This window comes from Meleagris gallopavo, chromosome 1 (assembly GCF_905368555.1).
Source record: "Meleagris gallopavo chromosome 1, MGAL_WU_HG_1.1, whole genome shotgun sequence".
Lineage (NCBI taxonomy): Eukaryota > Metazoa > Chordata > Aves > Galliformes > Phasianidae > Meleagris > Meleagris gallopavo.
In genome coordinates, this window is record NC_139404.1 from 187,222,431 (window position 1) to 187,241,606 (window position 19,176).

The 19,176-nt window shown below is 35.6% G+C and overlaps 1 protein-coding gene across 22 annotated transcripts in view; it reads right to left on the reverse strand.

The window, feature by feature from the left end:
* DLG2 (discs large MAGUK scaffold protein 2) overlaps window positions 1-19,176 on the reverse strand; it is a 1,005,161-nt gene that overhangs the window by 313,046 nt on the left and 672,939 nt on the right. For all 22 annotated transcript variants that reach the window (XM_085216429.1, XM_085216427.1, XM_085216435.1 and 19 more), the window contains one exon: window positions 13,207-13,376. In XM_085216429.1, coding sequence (XP_085072555.1) covers window positions 13,207-13,376 — 170 coding nt within the window. The remainder of the gene's footprint in view (window positions 1-13,206; window positions 13,377-19,176) is intronic.

Genomic DNA, 19,176 nt, shown 5'->3' on the forward strand with positions numbered 1-19,176 from the left:
CTGGGGAAAAGACTGAATGCACTGAACTGTTGATTTATTCCCAGACCTCTTCTTGGCCATCTCTTGGAAATTTAAGGCAGTTATTTGGATGAAAAGATTCATCCCAGTGGAACCCACAAACGCAACACCCAAAACCTATAGGACAGATTTTAGCTGTAAAGAAACCCAGCTCTGTTAAGAGCTGGAGAAAAGTGTTTTATCTGAAGTCAAGACTTAGCATTAAAAGCTTTATTACAGTCCAAAGCAATGGGGTGTTGGCCAGCCTCCAAGTACTAAAACCTACTGTGAGAAGAGAAGAGCTTTTAACGAAGAACCGGCCATATATCTGACCAAAGTGTTCCTAGGGAGCATGATCCTGACCTGAGCAATAGAAAAGTTGAAAAGCCAGAGAAATCCTTCCTCGATGTAACTGAAAATATGCAGGCTGACATGGCATGTTCCAGTATTTATTCAAAATATTATATGTGAAGAAGTATATTTTCTAGAAGTGTCTTAATCTCTTCTAGCCATAAGTAAAATAAAAAAGATGGAAATCAAAATATTAAATTACCGTTGAGAAAAAGTACAGGAATTGTTTCTTTTTTTGCCTGGAAGACACCTTTTTTATTTCTACAGGTGCAGGATTGTAATAGCCCTATGTCTACTGTTTGTCTTTACACTGAGCTGAAATGAGAAAATGTTTTTATGACCATTGAGTCTCGGGGCTGGAAGAAACTCCATGGATATTTATTCTACCTCCTTGGCCTGAGGCAGAGCCAAAGATAGTTGCATCACGGCTAACAAGTGGCTATGCAGAACACCTGGTTATTTCTTCCCCTAGGGACATGGTGACCTGCCTGGTAATCTATCATATCACAATCCTCATTTTTTCTTAAATCCAATCCACATCTTGCTTATTGTAATTTGTCTATTATGCTTTGTTCTACATCCTTCCAACAGAGAAAAATCACTCTTCAAAGCAAGAAGAGTACTGTTAGAGGCCCACAACCTCCCTTCCAAGTCTTTGGTTTTTCAGATAAATGACTTCAGATCACTCATTCCTTCCTTGTAGGACAGGCTTTCTAAATCTCTGATCATTTTTACTGCTTTCCCCTGGAGACCTTCCAGCTGGTCCACATCTTTATTGAAATGGAAATCTCAAAGCCTGGGCTCTCCAGCTCAGTCTTTACCTGTGAAGGATGAAAGGATTTCTCATGTCTTATAAACTATACCTCAATTTATAAAACCCAATATAGAGTTTGAATGTTTCATCGCAGTGTGATGTTTAAAAGACAAGATGCTAACGAAGTCCTGGATCCTTTGCTACAGGATTCATGTCCTGACAGTCTTCTGTAAAGCACTATTTATTGCATTATTTGATTATCTCTACTGAGAATGCTTTGCAGTTGTCCCTGTTGAATTTACTGAATTACAATTCAGCAAAATGTCTTTTTTTTTTTTTAGACAACTTTCAGCCTTAACCCCTCCCTGCACACAGTGTCATCTGAGAAAAATATATGAAAAAAAATGCTGCAAAAGAGTATTACATCCTCTGCTAACCATTGCTCTTCAAATGTTTTTCTAGGTACTTATAAAAGGATTCAGTAAGTCTTCTGGTATTCCTTTGGGATTTTGAAAGCAAACTAATGGTTTTATACCCTCTTGGCTTCCCTTGTTGACTTCAATGAAAATGAGCTTTCTGCTTGCACCTGGCAGTTTTTCCCTCTGCCTTTTCGTGCAGTGTATAAAAGAAACCCCAGTTAGCACTCATTTGATCAGCTAAGTCTGAGTGGTCTGGGATCAAAATCATAAGGGCCTGCAATGTCTAATATATTTAAGTGCTGCCTGGTCTGCTTCTTCATTTCAGGCTGAGGTCTCACTCTGCTGTTGCTGGTGTTAATCATGATAGCATTCTTCATATAGATGACCTTGCTGTGAAAACTTATGCCAGCCAAATTGTAGACACATTTTATATCTTCCTTCAAATGCATCTGTCATCTCAGCATTCCCTCTGTTCCTACAAAGCACATCTCTAAAATGGGATGTACATGCTTCTATGAAATTGACAAGTATTTTAAAATAACTTTCAGGAAATTTTGGCTATAGTATTTGACAATCATTACAATTTAAAAACAGCTCAGATGCAACTTACAGACTACAGATAAGATTCACCCCTGGCTTACTATTAAAACTGAGTTCATTTTTTGACTACAGTAGAGGAAACATAAATGTGCCTACACGAAACAACTTTCTACTGCAATTTTGTGCTTCCTTATTTCAGTTTCCTTTGTTTCTCTATTCATTTCAGAAGACATCCTATATCCTGTTTTCCATAACAAACAAACCAAACCAAGCCAGAACACAGATTATGGGGAAAAAGTCAATTAGATCCTTATTTGCAAATATCAATTTCCAAAATTAAATCTTCAAGCATGCCCAGAGGATACTGTTCTTTTAGCTTTTGCAGTGTCTCTTTTGTCCTATCCTAAAGAATTTTTTTTTGTCATTGTATACTATTTTATATTGTGTTCAATGCAAAGATCTTGCTTTTCAGCTTTTTCTTTCTATCAAAGGAAATGATTAGACAAGCTTCTTTCTAAAGAATCCAAGAGCAGGCTTCTTATTTGTTCATAGAAATCATTACTGAAATTCCAGAAGCCGACATGCCTTTGGTTTCATGCTCTTGGAATACTTTAAGTATATGAGCTAACGTTTCTTGTTCAACAGATATACTTGCTTTTGAAAACTCTCACTTCTACATTTATCTTAGAAAATACCAATTAGAGGCAGAGCTTTCTCCTTGTCTTTCTCATAGGGAGTTAAATTCAGATAAAAATGTACTCTGGAAGAGGTCACAAGGTGTTTTTTTCTTTTTTGTCTTTCAGACACCAAATGTTTTGCACTGAGAAAAACTTATCACCTTGCCATTGTCCCAAATGGCAGAAAACATCTTAAACAAGCCTCTAAAAGTGAAGAAAAAGAAGCGATATTCTCAGGAATCACACGGCTTTACTGCTCACCTGAAAAACAGGTTAAAAGTAACTATGTGCCAGGGATCACAAGCCTTTGGCATTGTAAGACTAAACTTTGCTTCTGCAATGTCTGATCTGACCTCATCTGCAATATAAGAACCTCTGCAAGATGTCCAGAAGAGCTGACCTTTGTATGTACTGATGTAGCAGATACAATACCAGAATTTTTGTGCGCTGGAGTCTCAGAGCTTAGAGTTTCTTCAACTCATATCTTAAGATAACGCAATTGGAACGTAGGGCCATCTGCACAAATCATTTCATTCTGGCAAAAGGCAAAGGATCTTCGGTCTAAATCAAAAGAAAGATTGCCATCTCTAGGAATACCCATATAATTAAAGAAACAAAGCAAAACAGAAAATCCTTACAGGTGAAGGCAGTGCAGTTTTCCAAAGTTGTTGAACAAATGATCTGAATTAACAAATAGTAAGCTAAAGCTAAAATACTGAAGGGAAGTTTCTTTTAGACAAGTTGAGATCTGATTGCCACTTTTTAGTTATCATCTAAAAAGAAACCTATTGTGTACATTACAGCTAACAACAATCATAGACAAGCTTCAGAATACTGAAAGCAAAATGAGGATGACAAACCCACAGACAGGGCCAGGAAATAGTATGGGGAATTGACAGATGAATTACTATATGCAATTAGTCTCTGGCGTCTGGCTCCTGACTGAGCCAGCTACTTCCTTCAGATGTTCACAGACACTTTTAATATACTGCCTTCCTTTTTTTCAACTAGTGGAAACAAAAGAAAAATATTGAGAATCTTGAATATTTTTTAAATAGGCTGCAGACTTCTACTTCATTTGCTGCATCATTTGAATCTTTCAAGCTTCACCCAGCTTTCTAACTAACTTTACCACCATCTAAATCTCTGAAGCCTGCCTCAGAAGACTGTCTACCTGTATTTAGAATTACCACAAAAAAAAAAAAAAAAGACAAGAATACAAGAAAAGCAAATATCTACAGCTCTCCAACACATAAAAAATTAACTAAATACAATTTATTCTTTTAAAGATGTATTTAGTGGCACTGCAGTATTTTGCTGATGCATATTGTCTTTCAGTGAGTAGATTTCTTGAGAAAGATCTGGACATCTGAAAAACTATCAATGAGACAGAAATTGTTACGTAGATAGTTAACTGAGCAATAAAGGGTGAAATCTCTGCTCTGTAATTCCACCTGGTTAATTTGCACTTTTGGCTTTATACTCAAGAAAGGATGAAGCTGTGCAAAGAAACAGCCCTAAGGATTCTCAGACTATTCAGTTGCAAGTGACAGATGTCATGTCAGTGAACAGATTCCACAAAGGATGCTATAGCCTTAATGTATCCTCTGTTACATCTAGATGTCATATCAGGCTCAGAGCAATTGCTGTCATATAATTGTTTATTTATTAAAGTGATGAAAGATCAAGGATAATCTTTCTCTAAAACTCACCTGAGGAATTCAAACCAAAGAACATATAGGTGGTGAAAAAAGAAGCAAGGAAGCTGCCACTCCTTAGACAATTCTCACTCCTCCACTAAGAACACAGAAAAAAGATACTGGCCTTCTGTCTAGAGGACTTCTTTCCACACCCAGCCTAGAAGTTTAGCAAATGACATCATTCTCCTTCCTCATCTTTTGATTTATTGTGTATCTGGAAACAGTGATGAGATAATTAGCATTTTGTTGCACTGTCTGCTGGACCTCCTCCCTTTCTCATTTTGGCCTGATGAAAACAGTGATGGGAAACATAATGAAAGGGTTCTTCTCTTGCTCCCCTTTTAAATCTTACACAGTGCTGTAGAGTGCGGATGGAAACGATGAAAATATCTTCTGACCAAGAAATTCTTAATATAAAGGGGAAGAAAAACAAACACAGATAAGTTATAGTTACAAGAATGGCTGTAATTACATTACACTTGGTCAGAAGAAAATGTTTTGACTGGGAAAAGAAATTGACCAAGATTAACTGGGAATTTGTGTAATATTTGTCTTAGGTGAAAGAAAAGCCACAAGAAGTGCTTAGAGGTGGAGAAACAACCTTGGAAATACTAAAACTGACACAGAGAAAAAAACAATGGCATCAAGAAAACATCTCAAAGCTCAGATGTTAGTTTTCCATAAAAGCCAGAGACAAAAGATACTGCTAAGAACTTTCCAACAGTGTCCCAGCAGTCAGTAGGTAACTGAAAAATGCATTTAGTAATTTTCTTTGAAGGACTGCCACAAGTACAGAGACAGTCCCTTCCAACTCAGAATGTTCTATTATTCTATGATAAATCAAAGAGTATTTTTAAAATAGTCCATTACTGATATAACAGCTGAGAACAGAAATTAAGCACACCTTCTTTCTCTATGTGTAAAAGAAGTGAACAAAGAAAAGTAAGCACCATTCTTCTCCCTCAGCTTTCCTGTGTGAGATTACAGAGGTAAACCTGCCAGAACTATTCTAGGGGGAACCTCATAAATCATACAAACTCCTCTTAATTCTCACCAAAGGCTACATACAGAAGTAACTTTTAGCACAATAGAAGGATTGACAGTATCAGAGAAAATGAGGACACGCTGCTGCACTATGCCACTTGCTGACTAGAGCCAGAGCTGATAAAATTATCAATGTGAATGGATAGTAATATGAAATACCTAATTCAGAAAGCAGTACTGAAGATTCCGTGAATTGAAATGTCAACACATTAATTAACTCCAAGCATGGCTAAATGTGGTCTAACGTAACAACAATTTGATAACACCATCTTCTGCCATTTAATTGCAATTGTAACAACAGGCTTACTTTTTTCTCTAGTGAAGACAAAAGGAAACTAGCCAAAGCTGCTTCTTCCTCAAAGACGAGCTCTTTGGCATCCAAACCTACCTGCACATCCTTCTCTCTGCTGCTGTTTTTTTGCTCTATTGCAGCCACAGTTCATTAAAATGAATTGTATTCTATTGAAGCTGCCTCATCAGTAAGTATTGCTGAAGCAATTTAGTAATGATCTTAATGCTCAATGCTGGATTTTTATAGTCATCTCAATTGGCTATTAAAATACAGCACTGCACTTTGAAATTGCTACTGCACCACTTCAGAAATTGTTAACGTGATGGAGTTGCAGAAAGTACTGCTCATTTCAGTAGGAACTTCATTTGTTATGAATGACTTCTGGAAACTGATACTTAAAATCTACTATCAGATGAGGAGAGTGTTTTGCATATTAACCTAGAAGTCCCGGAGAAGTTTTAAAAATTGAATGGTTTTAAGGGAAAAACACAAGACAAATAGATATATATAAAATAGTTGCAAACGGAAAAATAGAAATGGAAAATTACTGCAAATGGAAAATGATGGTGAAACATAAAAAAACAGAAGTCAAAATTATCGTATCAGGATTTTCCAACCTGAGTAATTCTATGATTCTCTGATTCTATAAAAACAAAGAATGAGATCTTGAGTCAGAAATACAAACATGCTGGTATAACCTGCCATGATTTCTTTCATCAGGCATTAGCATTCATATATTAAAGTATTTCTGAGAAATAGCAAAACCTCTTATAGCACTCTTACAGAGCTCTTAATTTTATGAGCTTCAAGAGAATACCATATTCATGTGATAAACTACGCAGATACTCACATATTCTTATATTAGACAATCTTAGCCTACAGGGAAACTGTGTCTTTTAGTGATGTTAACTTATAAATGATTATTTTGAATCACTATCTTAAAATTGGATAATTATGTTTTAGTGTTTGACGGGGCACTTTCTGCTTATTGGATTAAATGCCAGGCCCTTCAAGCAAAGACATTTCACTAAGAAAATAGTATTTGAGTTTCAATTGTGGTGCCTTTTCTATTTATTCCTTTGGTAAGTGCATTACAGCAACATGAAATGAAGGACTTAGATTAGAGTCGAGAACTTATGTAGTTTCTTAAATCTAGAATTTGGAAAATTTGCCTGCTTTCTCATATTTCTACAGCTCTTTTTAAAGTTGTCCAATTTTACTCTATTTTAGATCAGGATCCATGAAAAAGCTAACAGCACGGATGGAAAACACTGAAAAATAGAAATGACTTCACAGCTGATGAATCCATAGGGCTAAATTTTTTGAAGACCATAAGAAAATGTTTCTGGTTTGTGAAAAAAACAGTTTTTCTGTGAGAATACAAGAAAAACTGTTCAGAGCAGAAGCTGTGGAGCAAGATAAACAGCATGAGGAGCAAGGACACCTCTAGAAGAAGAAAGAACATTTCACAGCTCTGATTGGTTAAACACCTGTGTGAACAGTTGAAGAATGTTTTGTAGAATGCTCTGTTGACATGTAAAGGTGGATGGGAAAGTTGTAGGGCTGGATGGGAAAGCTAGAAAAAGAAAACTTGTGAAGGTATATAAGTGACGTGAGAACTTGTAATAAATGATTGGATCATTCTCATCTGAGTCTGTGCATCAGACTGCATTTTTCTGAAAATACTTTGGAATTATTAAAACATTTCTTAGAATGAAATTAAAAATGGTTTGAAAGTTTCAGGCTTTCACAAATTAATAAAACATCTGCCTAACTTTCCATACAACCCCTTTCTCCTCAAGTTGTAAGTTTTACTATGTAGTATTTAGTGTCCAGTAAATTAAAGAAAATAGGCCGGGATAAAAAATCAGAGAAAATAGGCCAGGATAAAACTGGACAGACAGCTATAATAACAAAAATATACACATCATCGCCTCTCTGAAGGAATCATTTGCAAACAGTTATCAGACAGCACAACTGGAAAGCTCTTGGTGCTCTCTGGAACTGGTAACCGAGGTTCTTCGTTTGCAAAAGCTCTCTGTTCCATTTCAAGAGCTGTAGCTATGACCTGCGATGAAAAGGTAACCTTTGGCTTTGCCTTCGTAGATAAAAATAATAGGATTTCTCCTTACTTATTGGGAAAAGCAATTGTAAACATTTTATAAAAGCTGCTCTTTTGCTGCCTTGAATTGAATACATTTTTTAAGAAGTGACACTTTTAACAAATTTCAAAAGCACACATAATTGTACCCAACTTTTTGGACTACTTCACTTGTCATTGCAAGATGGGATGCTATCAGAGCAACACAGCACAAGCTTTTCCCATTAAGGCCATCAATTCTAGCTAAAACATGTCAATTCCAATGACATAAGTATAAACTTTTGTGAAACTGTGTTAATGAAAAATGTTTCAGTAACAATTCGAGGTAACTTTGCAGTGAAACCACTGATGGTGAAAATGTCTGCATCTTTTCAAGAAAATTCCATGACTAAGCAAGGATTTGAAAAATATGCTATTTAAAGGGTAGTGATTCTTTTCCAAATACAGTAGGAAGCTTCGTTATTACCCAGTCACTTTAACTACTGTCATCAAGAATTAAACAGCTAGCTATGTGAAAAGCAAATCTCCCACGTTCTGCACACTCACTTCAGGCCACCACAGCAAAACAAGGAAATGGAAACTCTGGAATGGGTTATGCTGCATGACTTCATCTAATATTTAGATGAGTTTACATAACTTAAAAAATACATGCATGTTATGTCCTTAGCATTCATCCCATCTTATTTCTGAGTATTTTACTGAGATGCCACAGCTTAATATTTCCTCTTTAAGAAGTAAAATAAGATAGGAAAGATAGTTATCTGCAGAAACATATAGGACTGGGCTAACAGTGCTTAATAGAGGCATTAATTTCTAATGGAGAGTCTCAAAACATAACAACACCCTGAAGAGGTTAAATGAAAAATCCCCAAAAGGCCCTAATTCTGAAAGAAGGAAAGGACTAGAGGAATAAGTGCCCCCAGAGATTTTTTTTTAAGGGCACAAAGTTGAGTGGGGTGAACGTGCTCAAAAATGTATCATTGGTTGAATTCGCCAGGAATGAAAAAAAGGCATACTTACAGCCAACAAAACAGAGATGTAGCTGTGGTTCAGTTCAGAGCTTTTTCATCTAAAATACAGTGAATAAAATGGCAGCTGTGGCCACTGCTGCAAGACTGCTGCAGTTAAAACACTGATGGTTACTATTGAATTACCATAGGGGTGAAGGAAATTAATCCTATTTCTGTATAATTCTGTTCTCAAGCCACTAGAAGATCCAGATGGTAGAATCAGCTGCACTTCATATTGTTTCTTTTTTAATGTTTTTAAGTCTGCCATTTTCCCACTCAAGCTTCCCGGTACTCAGCTGTTCTGCTTCATACATCCCGAGCTTCAGCTTCATTTCTGCAGCTGTGTTTTCTTTCATATGTTACATTTCCTATAGAATTGAAATCTGAAATTTATTATGTGATCCAGTACTGCTATAGTTACTGGAAACGGTGTTTTCAGCATTTTTTTTATTTTTTTTATTCCTCTATTATATAGTATCAGAGGTTAAATTATCAGTTAGATATTGGTACAGAAAGTATTACACAAACTGTGTGTATATGTAGTTTCTGACTACTAGTTTAACAATGGTACTTTTTCAAGTTGCGGGCTGATTCTTCAAAAATGAAAAAAAAAACAAACCCAAGTTTAATTTCTATAACTAATGTTATGGGAAGCACATTATTTAATACTTCTGATTTTAGTAAAAAGCAGATTTACAGTGTAATAGAACAGCATGGAATTCCTGAAAATTCCACTGACCACAGAGGCCAGTGGAACTCCTTTGGTTTGAGCTCTGCAGTTTGAGCTCTGCAGTCTCTGAATAGTGGCTGAAGTTCATAATTCACTGTTCAACATAGAACACATATAGGGTCTTATATGAGGGTAATCCACTATTTATGCTAAAAGCCAAATGCCACCAGTAAATTGCTTTGTTTAGAATGTCTGTCTGCTTGCTCCTGAGAAGCAAATCCTGTAGCACATAAAATCCATTATCATTATGTTAGTCTTGTTATGTTTCAGTACAGTGAAAGAAGAAAACAATATTTTAGGACGGTTTTCAACAGTGTGTAAATTCCATTGATTTTCAACAAGAAAGGTCCTTTACATATCCTTCCCCTTTACAAATATCAGCCACTGCAAAGCCATTGCATGCTACAATTTGTAGATGGTCCTGAGAATGACTGAAGTAAAACACCTACCATTTGCTAAATGCTATGCAAAGCTGTAGCAGTGAATCACTAAGACTGTATATCTGAATGAGGAGACACAGAAGAGGCATTCATAACACGATCTCCCAGGCAAATGAAAGACAGAACAATCCTGCAGTGATCAGAGTTAGAAATTACCTTCCAGACACTTAATATAGACACCAGTCAATAATATCAATCAGGTGTGGTGAACTAGTGAATGCACAGCTTTGAATATCTACATAGCTGCAGTTCTGTTTGGAACTTTGGTTTTCCTTTGTGCAACTCATTTGTGTCTTTTATTTAGTTCTTTTTCAAAAAAGGTAAGTGAATGAATTACAGTGCCTTTAATCATGCAAGATGCTAAGAAAGCTTTTTATAAAACATCAGGTGCAATTGCACTGAAACCTGAAATCAGAAGGGTCTAAAACATAGAATAGAATTGCAGAATCATTAAGGTTGGAAGAGGTCACTAAGATCATCTAGTCCAACCATCAACCTATCCATCACTGTGCTCACTAAACTTTTGTCCTTCATATTCTGCTTGCTAGCTAGAAAAGCCAACATGTATTAAATAATCCAACTTTTATGGACTCACATCTTGTAATGCCCTTGCTCTGAATGTCTCAGAGGAAATTAAAAGAATATTTAAATGAAATGCCTTGCAAATTTCCTTCTTTATCATTTTCGAGTGCTGAAATATATGATCTACTGTACATATCTAGGCAAGCTAGTGACCTCCATGTTTACATGGTTATAGAGAACCCAGTACTTCCCCTTTTCTGGTAAAATCTCAAACAGTGAGGAATTAATTCAATAATATATGAAGGAGACAAGCAGGAAAAGAAGCATCTGAAAAGATATTTACTACTCCAGATTCAGTGTGACACAACTGCCTTGTATAGAAGCACATTCATTTTCTTTACTCTTTGAATGAGCTTATGAGTAGGGAGACAGGAGTTGGTATGTATATTACTGCACTGTATAGTAAAGGTTTGAAAGAGCAGTTCTCAGATAAATTGCCTGAACTATGAGTAGATAAGCATCCTGCAGTTGACTAGTACTGAAACCTACAGTCAAAACTGACAGGATTATGCCATGAGTTTGCTTCCTCTCAACATCTTAGTTTTAATGGATAATATTGAAAAATTAAAACAAAACAAAATACAGAACTACTACAGCCATTACAATTAGCATTAATATGATTCTGATTTTTTCATGTGTGGAATATAGAAAGCAAGCAATTTATTACCCATATTAGAATGAGAAAAGAGAACAATTTTGCAAGCAACAATCTCATCAGCTTTTCTTATTTACCAAGTTTCCTGTTATATCACTTTGCTTATACTGAAATGAAAATTTTAAAAATATTCAGCTTAGCAATAAAATTCAATATTTCTAGCACCTACTTGTTGTAAAATTTTTATTCATAAAAATACACCTACAAAATTGAATATCTATAGCACTAAGCTGCAAAGCTTTTTTACCTTTTCATAAGAAATACATTATTGGCATCCACTCCATTTTATGGAAATAAATTTCAAAATATCTTGCCAAAAAAAAAAAAAGTTATTAATAAATGATTCCCTTTCCTGTCCATTTCCACAATGTGTCTATTATTCGGTCTGGTGAATAACTTTTTCTGTTTCATCACAATCTGAAAGGATATGTTTATTTTAAGTTCTTTACCTGTAGGTTACTCAAAATGACTGTCATATCACACACTTGGTTTAATTCCAATATTTTATAACTACTACTGCTCCCTGCACTACTATTCTGATTACACACACACAAAGTCTCAGCAGATACACTTTTCTGAAAGATAGTTTAGCAATCTAATTGGCCACTGGAATCCAGACTTTCAGGGGTTCAACCTCAGATGCATGTTTAAATTTATTGTAACGTTTGCCAAGAGCCCTTCTGCAGATTTAGTGCTCTTTCAGAGAACAGAAGAGACATAGTATAGAGGATATTAGAAACAGTGCACTTTATGAACTGTGGGTGGGTAATCTCAGCAATTCCACATGTATTAGAAACAAGAAGACTCCAATGCTGGTATCAAAAACTACTAGGAATATACTGTAATATTCACAAAATTTGAAAGATAAAAGACACCAATGAAAGAAACCTACAGATTATCCCATGTAAATGAAAAAAGTAGAATAATCTCTCGTGCATGCCATATATGACATGCAAATTTATTCATTTCATGCATATGCTACTAATTACAGTCTTTCTTATGAAACAATTGTTATGGAACAAATAAATATGTTCATTCTGTTCCCGTGTACTGTGTAAATAATCATTTTCTTTGACCAGAAATCAGATATAAAGAAAAATAGCTCATTATCTAACAGCTAGTAGCTAGAGGGAAATTTCAGTTAGGAAAAACAATACATTTAAATTTGTTAAAAAGTAATTTCTACAGTTAAATACTTTTTACAAAGTTAAGGTGATAACACACAGTTTTATATGGTTAAAATTTCACCTTAACAAATAATATTCTGCTTTCTGTTCGACACTAGAATTTGTACTGATGCTGTCAGTCTTTTTATCCACAGGTAGCCATAAAGTTCTCTTTGAAATGATAAAGGTATTTAGACTAGTGCTGGTCTTATCCTAGACATCCATGGAATTTTTTTGAAGGAAAAAATGAAATTATTCTATGTACCTTGGTAAGTTAGTGCTCCTGTCTCCTTGTTCTAAAGAGAATTGTAGGAAAAAGCATCAACATGAAAGTAGAAAGGAAAAGTTGGACATACATGAAACAATCTTTAAAAAAGGAAGAATTCAGAATCTCATTATGTTATAGCATCTTCAATGAACTCCAAGGATCTCAGTAGAGTAAGTTTAGAAGAAATGTATCTTCCGTCATTGAAAAGCATACAATTTCTGTATCTTGCATTTATTCTGGAGGTAAGAAGCCATCTCTACAAGAAACATTACATCACACAAATCACAATGTCTTGCATTTCTTTATATGTAATGAAAACACACGGAATCATGAATCCAGGTTCTGCCAGCCTAAATTCACTGTATTTCTGTAATTGACAGGTTAAGCAGTTAACCAGTCAACAAAGACAGGTCCTGTTTCATCTATGAGAGAGGTTAAACATCAAGCTTAAAATGGACGTGTATTCATTTTCATATTTACCTTTAGGGCCTTTGAACAACTTGATCTCTACCACGGTCTCCAGAATAGGTCTCCTTCGACGAACATACAATCGAACTATGGAGCCAGCCTCTTTTAGGGCCTCCACGGCTTTGCTGTGTGAGACTTCTGACACGTCCACCTCATTCACTCGCAAGATGCAGTCGTTGACCCTTCAAGAAAAAGAAAGAACCATGTTATTTTAGACTGAGCAGTGTTTTGTCAGTAAAACAATAACCACTTAATTGGGAAGTTTGCCAGATGCAATAGTGCAATATGCTATAATCAGCAGTGAGATGGAAACAGAATGCACAAATTCTCCAAAATACATACTGGATTCAAATTAAATCATGCCTACTCACACCTACCATCTTCCATCACAAACTGGGGTTGGAGCCACTAGGGTGATGGAAATAATAAACAACTTGTTTTTACAGACTTAGTTAAAAAAGTTTGTACTAAACAGTATAATCTAGTTACAATGCATGGTATGACTACTACCATTGCTCTTAAGGAAATCTATTGATTTAATTCAATACAGAGAGATTGTAAAATACTTTCTTAAATCTATCTTACTTCTTCAACACAGCCAAAAAATTCTAACTCATCAAAGTACAAAGTTAAGCTCTAAGTGTAGACTCCAAAATAAGCTGTTTGGTAACAACATATGTTTTTCATAGAATACTAGAAGAAATCCCTCATAATCTTATTTTGGATATTCACTATATTTTTATGGGCCTGAACTAATTTATTCACCCTCAAAATGACCTAATTAGATGTAGTATTTTCCCTATTTTGTATATTGCTGCAAAGTTGTGGCATATAAATGGAGAATGAGGTTTTCACAAAAGATTATCTGAACTCCAAGAACTTAGGATGGATTTTTTTTTTTTTACTTTCTTGTGCTGCTGTTTTTGCTTAAAAAAACAAAAAACAAAAAACAATAAAATAAAGCCAAAACTTCAAATATTATTTGAAACCAAAGATTTTCTGTGTTATCAGTATTTTCAAAGAAACTTTACTAGGAGAAGAATTGATAATAGCCTTCAACTGACTATTGGTCTGTCTTAGGAAGGGCACAACATTGAAACTCCCATTCTGATAATAAATTCTGTATGGCAAATTTTGCAGTTTTTCCAGTAATTTGACTTCCTGGTTTCCATCAATGCCAGGAGTAATCATTTTTGAAATGCATAATTGTCTGGTTTGGCTGTCAAATTAATAAGTGGTCTAATATAAATTACTTTATTCTATTAAATAAATTATGAATGCATCCTGCTACTTCCTCTTGGATAGTAATTATGCCTATGTTGAGCTGTCCTTCTATTAAATGTTGCTGTATATCTGATTCTTGACACATTTCTGACTCTCATTGTCATACCCGAAATATAGATAATGAAAACCAAGGATTTTAGCTATTGATTGGTTATGAAAATGAAAAGGTGGGAAAAGATTATAAAACTACTAAAAAGAAGGGCTACATTTCTTTTGTTTTCATATATGCTGTGCTCTGCATTGATAAATATCAATACTACTAGGTAGTTCTATATATCTAAAACCTCTCATTAAGGTTCTGCTGAAGCCTTCTGTCAAGGAAAAAAAGCAAATCTTATGGAGCAAGTCAATGAAGGACATGGAATTGTACTTAACGTGCTAAAATCAGTAAGCCATATATATCTATTTACTGAAAAAGCCTTTGGAAAATGATTTTTACACTCCAACAGGAATCTCACTTTACTATCTGAAATTTGGCCATTTAGAGTTATCTACTTTAAAATAGTAAAGGCATCTTTAATAAAACATACACAGATTAATACTAGCAGTGTGGGACTCGATGATCTTGAACGTCTTTTCCAACCTGACAAATTCTATGGTTGTATGAATGTGAGATAATAAAAAGCTGCTCCATAATGGAAGTACTTTAGTATTTTGTTTCTACACAAAATTTATCAGTGCAGAAACAAGACTGACAGCAATCATCCCATTCAGTCTACTATGATGAAAACACCTAGCGCTAGGACATATATTCTTTGGGAACCCCAGGTTTTTATTTCCCTCACAAACACAGAGATGAATTGTTTAGTTTATGTAACTTTCTAGTTAGAAATAAATAAAATATTGAAGAACATGCACAGATGGGAGCGTGCAGGTGCATGCATGTTTGTACCGATAGAATTCCTATGGCTTTATCATAAATTTGGTAGAAATGCAAATGCTATATCTATATCTATACTACTTAAAAAAAAAAAAAATTCCAAGTGGGAAGAAATGGTTCCAATGAGTCTTGTTTCCATAACAAGAGAATTTTTACTATTAAAGCATTTATTTAATAGCATCAGCACTATTACATTATTGCCACTCTGCTTGTAAAACTTGACACTATATACTTTAGTACAGTGTGTTCACAGTTACTTTTTAAGATACATACTGTAAAAAATTATAAAGCTTTCTAATGAGCAAGAAAGTAGGAAAGGAAGTTTTACTCTAAGCTGCGATGATTTTCATGACACTTAAGAAACTATTTCTCTAGTTCTAGATGAAAAGAATTCTTAAAAAGGAGTCTCAAAATGGAGAACCTGACTTGCTAAGACTTAATATAACCTCAACATCTGTTGATGTTATGAGTTCATAAAGTTCTTGAATAAATTTTCTCATGTATCTTTGAAAAGTAATATGTAATTGAAAGTACTTTGGAAACTGCTTGTACCAGGTTGGAAACAAAAAGAAAGAAAGGAGAAAAGGAAAGAAGAAAGAAAGAAAGAAAAAAAAAAGAAAGAAGAAAGACAATTAATTCCCAAAATATTTTAAAAGAACATAAGCCCAGAAACAATGTTCATGCTATTGTTTCCTTGAAATAGAGGGACTTCATATCTCAGTTCAGCACAGCGTATAAGTCTATAATTAAATTTTGAGGTAATCCAATTTCCATTTTAGCCAAAATACTCATGTAGATAAATTTATTCAAGTCAGTTGAATCGCCCATGCAGGTTACTGCTGAGTGAAAATTGACTGAGGCAACACTTCCCACGGCATGCTGGCTCACCTAAATACTGTAACAAAATGGATATATTATATTAGAATTTGTGGAATAATTGAGTTATGAAGAAATTTGGTTAAAAAAATACAGAATACAATACACCCTACTATTATGCCAGGATAGTTACCACTGATGAAATAAATATGAGAGAGATTTTGCCTTTTAGGAGGAAGGTCAGGAACGCAGAGATTTACCAGTAGCTATTGCTATCTTCAAAGCAAGTGAGTGGTTGGATTAATTAAGGAAAAATGCTATACTTTAAGGGCTTCTAACAACTTTGTTCTAAACTTGACTATCTTCATCTGAGTTTTCTGATCACTGATTTCAAGAAACAGTGCAGACATCCTTGAAAAGCTGATAATTGCTTCATTCAAGTTGTAAGCAGAACTCTGAGGCATTTGTTAGAAATACAGTAGGTGACAACTCGTAATGATTATTTATTTCTGACTGTTCTGTGCAATATGGTGCCCTGCAGAGAAACCCAAAGCAGCCTAGTACAGCAGCAAAGAGCCCCAGAAGTCCAAATGGTCCTGTCAGGGTGCATTAGCCCACTTGCAACTCCTGAAATAAACTACTTGGAATCAACCATGGTCTCAGCAACAAGGAACTGATCTGTGTTCCATGGGACAATCATGAAACTGAATTTGCAGTAATCTATGGGTCTTAGCTATCATCCAGACACTTCTAGACTCATTAGTAACCTATTAGTGTGGTAGCCCTGGTTACACAAATATAGTTATCATGTTTTCTACTGCAGAAAAGCTAACATTAGCAAATCTAATGTCTTTCTTACTATCTTCTCTACAAAGCTAAAATTGATATGAACTTTAGTCAAAGCTTAGAAATCAAGATACAAAAAATATTATTAAGGGAGAATCAACATAAAATTCCATAGGTATCTGCTAAAGGAAGCACTGAACTTCCACTATATTTCTTTGCTTCTACTTTTGTCCAGCCTTTTCTATAAAAGTCCCTTTCTATAAAAAGGGACTGATGCTTTTTGTTTTGTTTTGTTTTAGTTTCAGAAGTCACAAGAACACAACATTTTAAGCAGGAGCACAAGATTATAGGTGGCAAGTTGAAAGCACTGATTATTCTTCTTTCTTAATGATATCAGTGATTCATAATATAAATATAGTATCTGACCCCAGGAGAATCAGCCTAGTCCATTAGTTAGGGAAGACTTCCACCTACCCTTTTTTTTTCTAATTCTCACTCACACCCTTCCCATGCCATGATAAGTAAAACAGTAGAAAACCTGATTATTGGTACTGGCTCATATAATTTCTTTGCATTATTATAATGATTATTTTATTTAATTTTCAACCAAGAATGAAGAATAAAAGATCTCAAATCTAATAATGTAGTCTTCAAATCCGCCTTTCCAATTAAGAACACAGAGCTAAAACTAAATGCCAGTGATACACATGTTCCATGGGACATACTGTTTCTTTAGGTATAATGATCCTTAGATACGTGATCCAATTTCCTTAGCAAAATCATAAACACCCTCAGGCCTCCTTCTGCCATTGTAAACTACTATAATTATTGTTATGTTCAATTTAAAAATAAAGGAATAAAACAAAAGCAGAAGAAAATCTCAGATCTCATTTTCATATTATGGTTCTTTCTACAAACTGAAGTCATAGAATCATAGAACAGTGTGGGTTGGAAGGCACCCTGAAAACCATCCAGTTTCAACTCTTCACCAAAGGCAAGGACACCCCCCACCAGATCAGGCTGATCAGGACCCATTGAGCCTGGCCTTGAGCACCTTCAGGGATGGGGCACCCACAGCTTCTTTGGGCAGCCTGTGCCAGGGCCTCACTGCCCTCATAGTGAAGAATTTCTTCCTTATACCTAATTAATCTACCTTTTAGTTTAAAGCTGCTACCCCTTATGCTATTTCTACACACCCCGATAGAGTGTGACACCGTCTCCAAGTTTGCCATGGGACCCCTTTATGTGCTGGAAAGCTGCTTTGAGGTCTCCACAGAGCCTTCTTTTCTGCAGACTGATCAATCCTAACTCTTTCAGACTGTCTTCATAGGATAGGTGCTCCAGTCCTCTAATCATCCTCGTGACCTCCTGTGGACCTGCTCCAACAGCTCCATTCTCTTGTGCTGGTGGCCCCAGAGCTGAGCACAGCACTGCAGACGTGGTCTCATGAGAGTGCAGTAGAGGGAGCAGAGCTGTCTGTGGTCTTGAGAGAAGTAAGGACTGAAACCAAAGAGTTGCAGATCCAAGACAGAAGATAAACAGTTTTATTCTCTTAATTCTCTAGCATGTGGGAAATAGCAATTAAATAAATTGTGGAAAAAACACAATGTTTTTCCATTAAATTGCTGGTCCAGTGATATCCCAACCCTTTTTATGCAACTCTGAGCAGGTCGCTTAGCTTCTTTTCCATAACCTTCAGAGGATGACAAGCCCACCTACTTCCCAACTCCTTTGTCTTCTGCTTGAGGAAAGTCTGCACTTTCTTGCTCAGCTAAGGAAAAATGCCCAGTGCAACGCCTAGGTATACTGAGCATAAATAACAAATAATTAACAAAAACAGCTCTCTGCTTCCTTCTGGCTTCATTCAGCCAGCCTTAGAAATGAGAGATGAGGGCCAAGAACTCCCACCACTCACAGAGGCGTGTGTGTGCGTGTGTGTGTGAAGATGGGGAACTAAACTCATGCATACCATTTCTGTGAGTAAATACAGCCAGATGGAAGCTTCCTCCACCTGTACTGGCAAACCAGTTTCTGTATGTTGGTTGCATGGAGCAGGCTGAGCTGACAAGTCCTGTGAGAAGCAGGATGTGCTCAGTTCAATCTGCTCCTGCTGAGCCTGACAACTTACACCAGTAATCAGCCTGACTGTCAGCCAAAGATGGAAATCCAATCCTAGGAACATTTTTTTCATGTAAGTATATGTACAGATTTTTTCA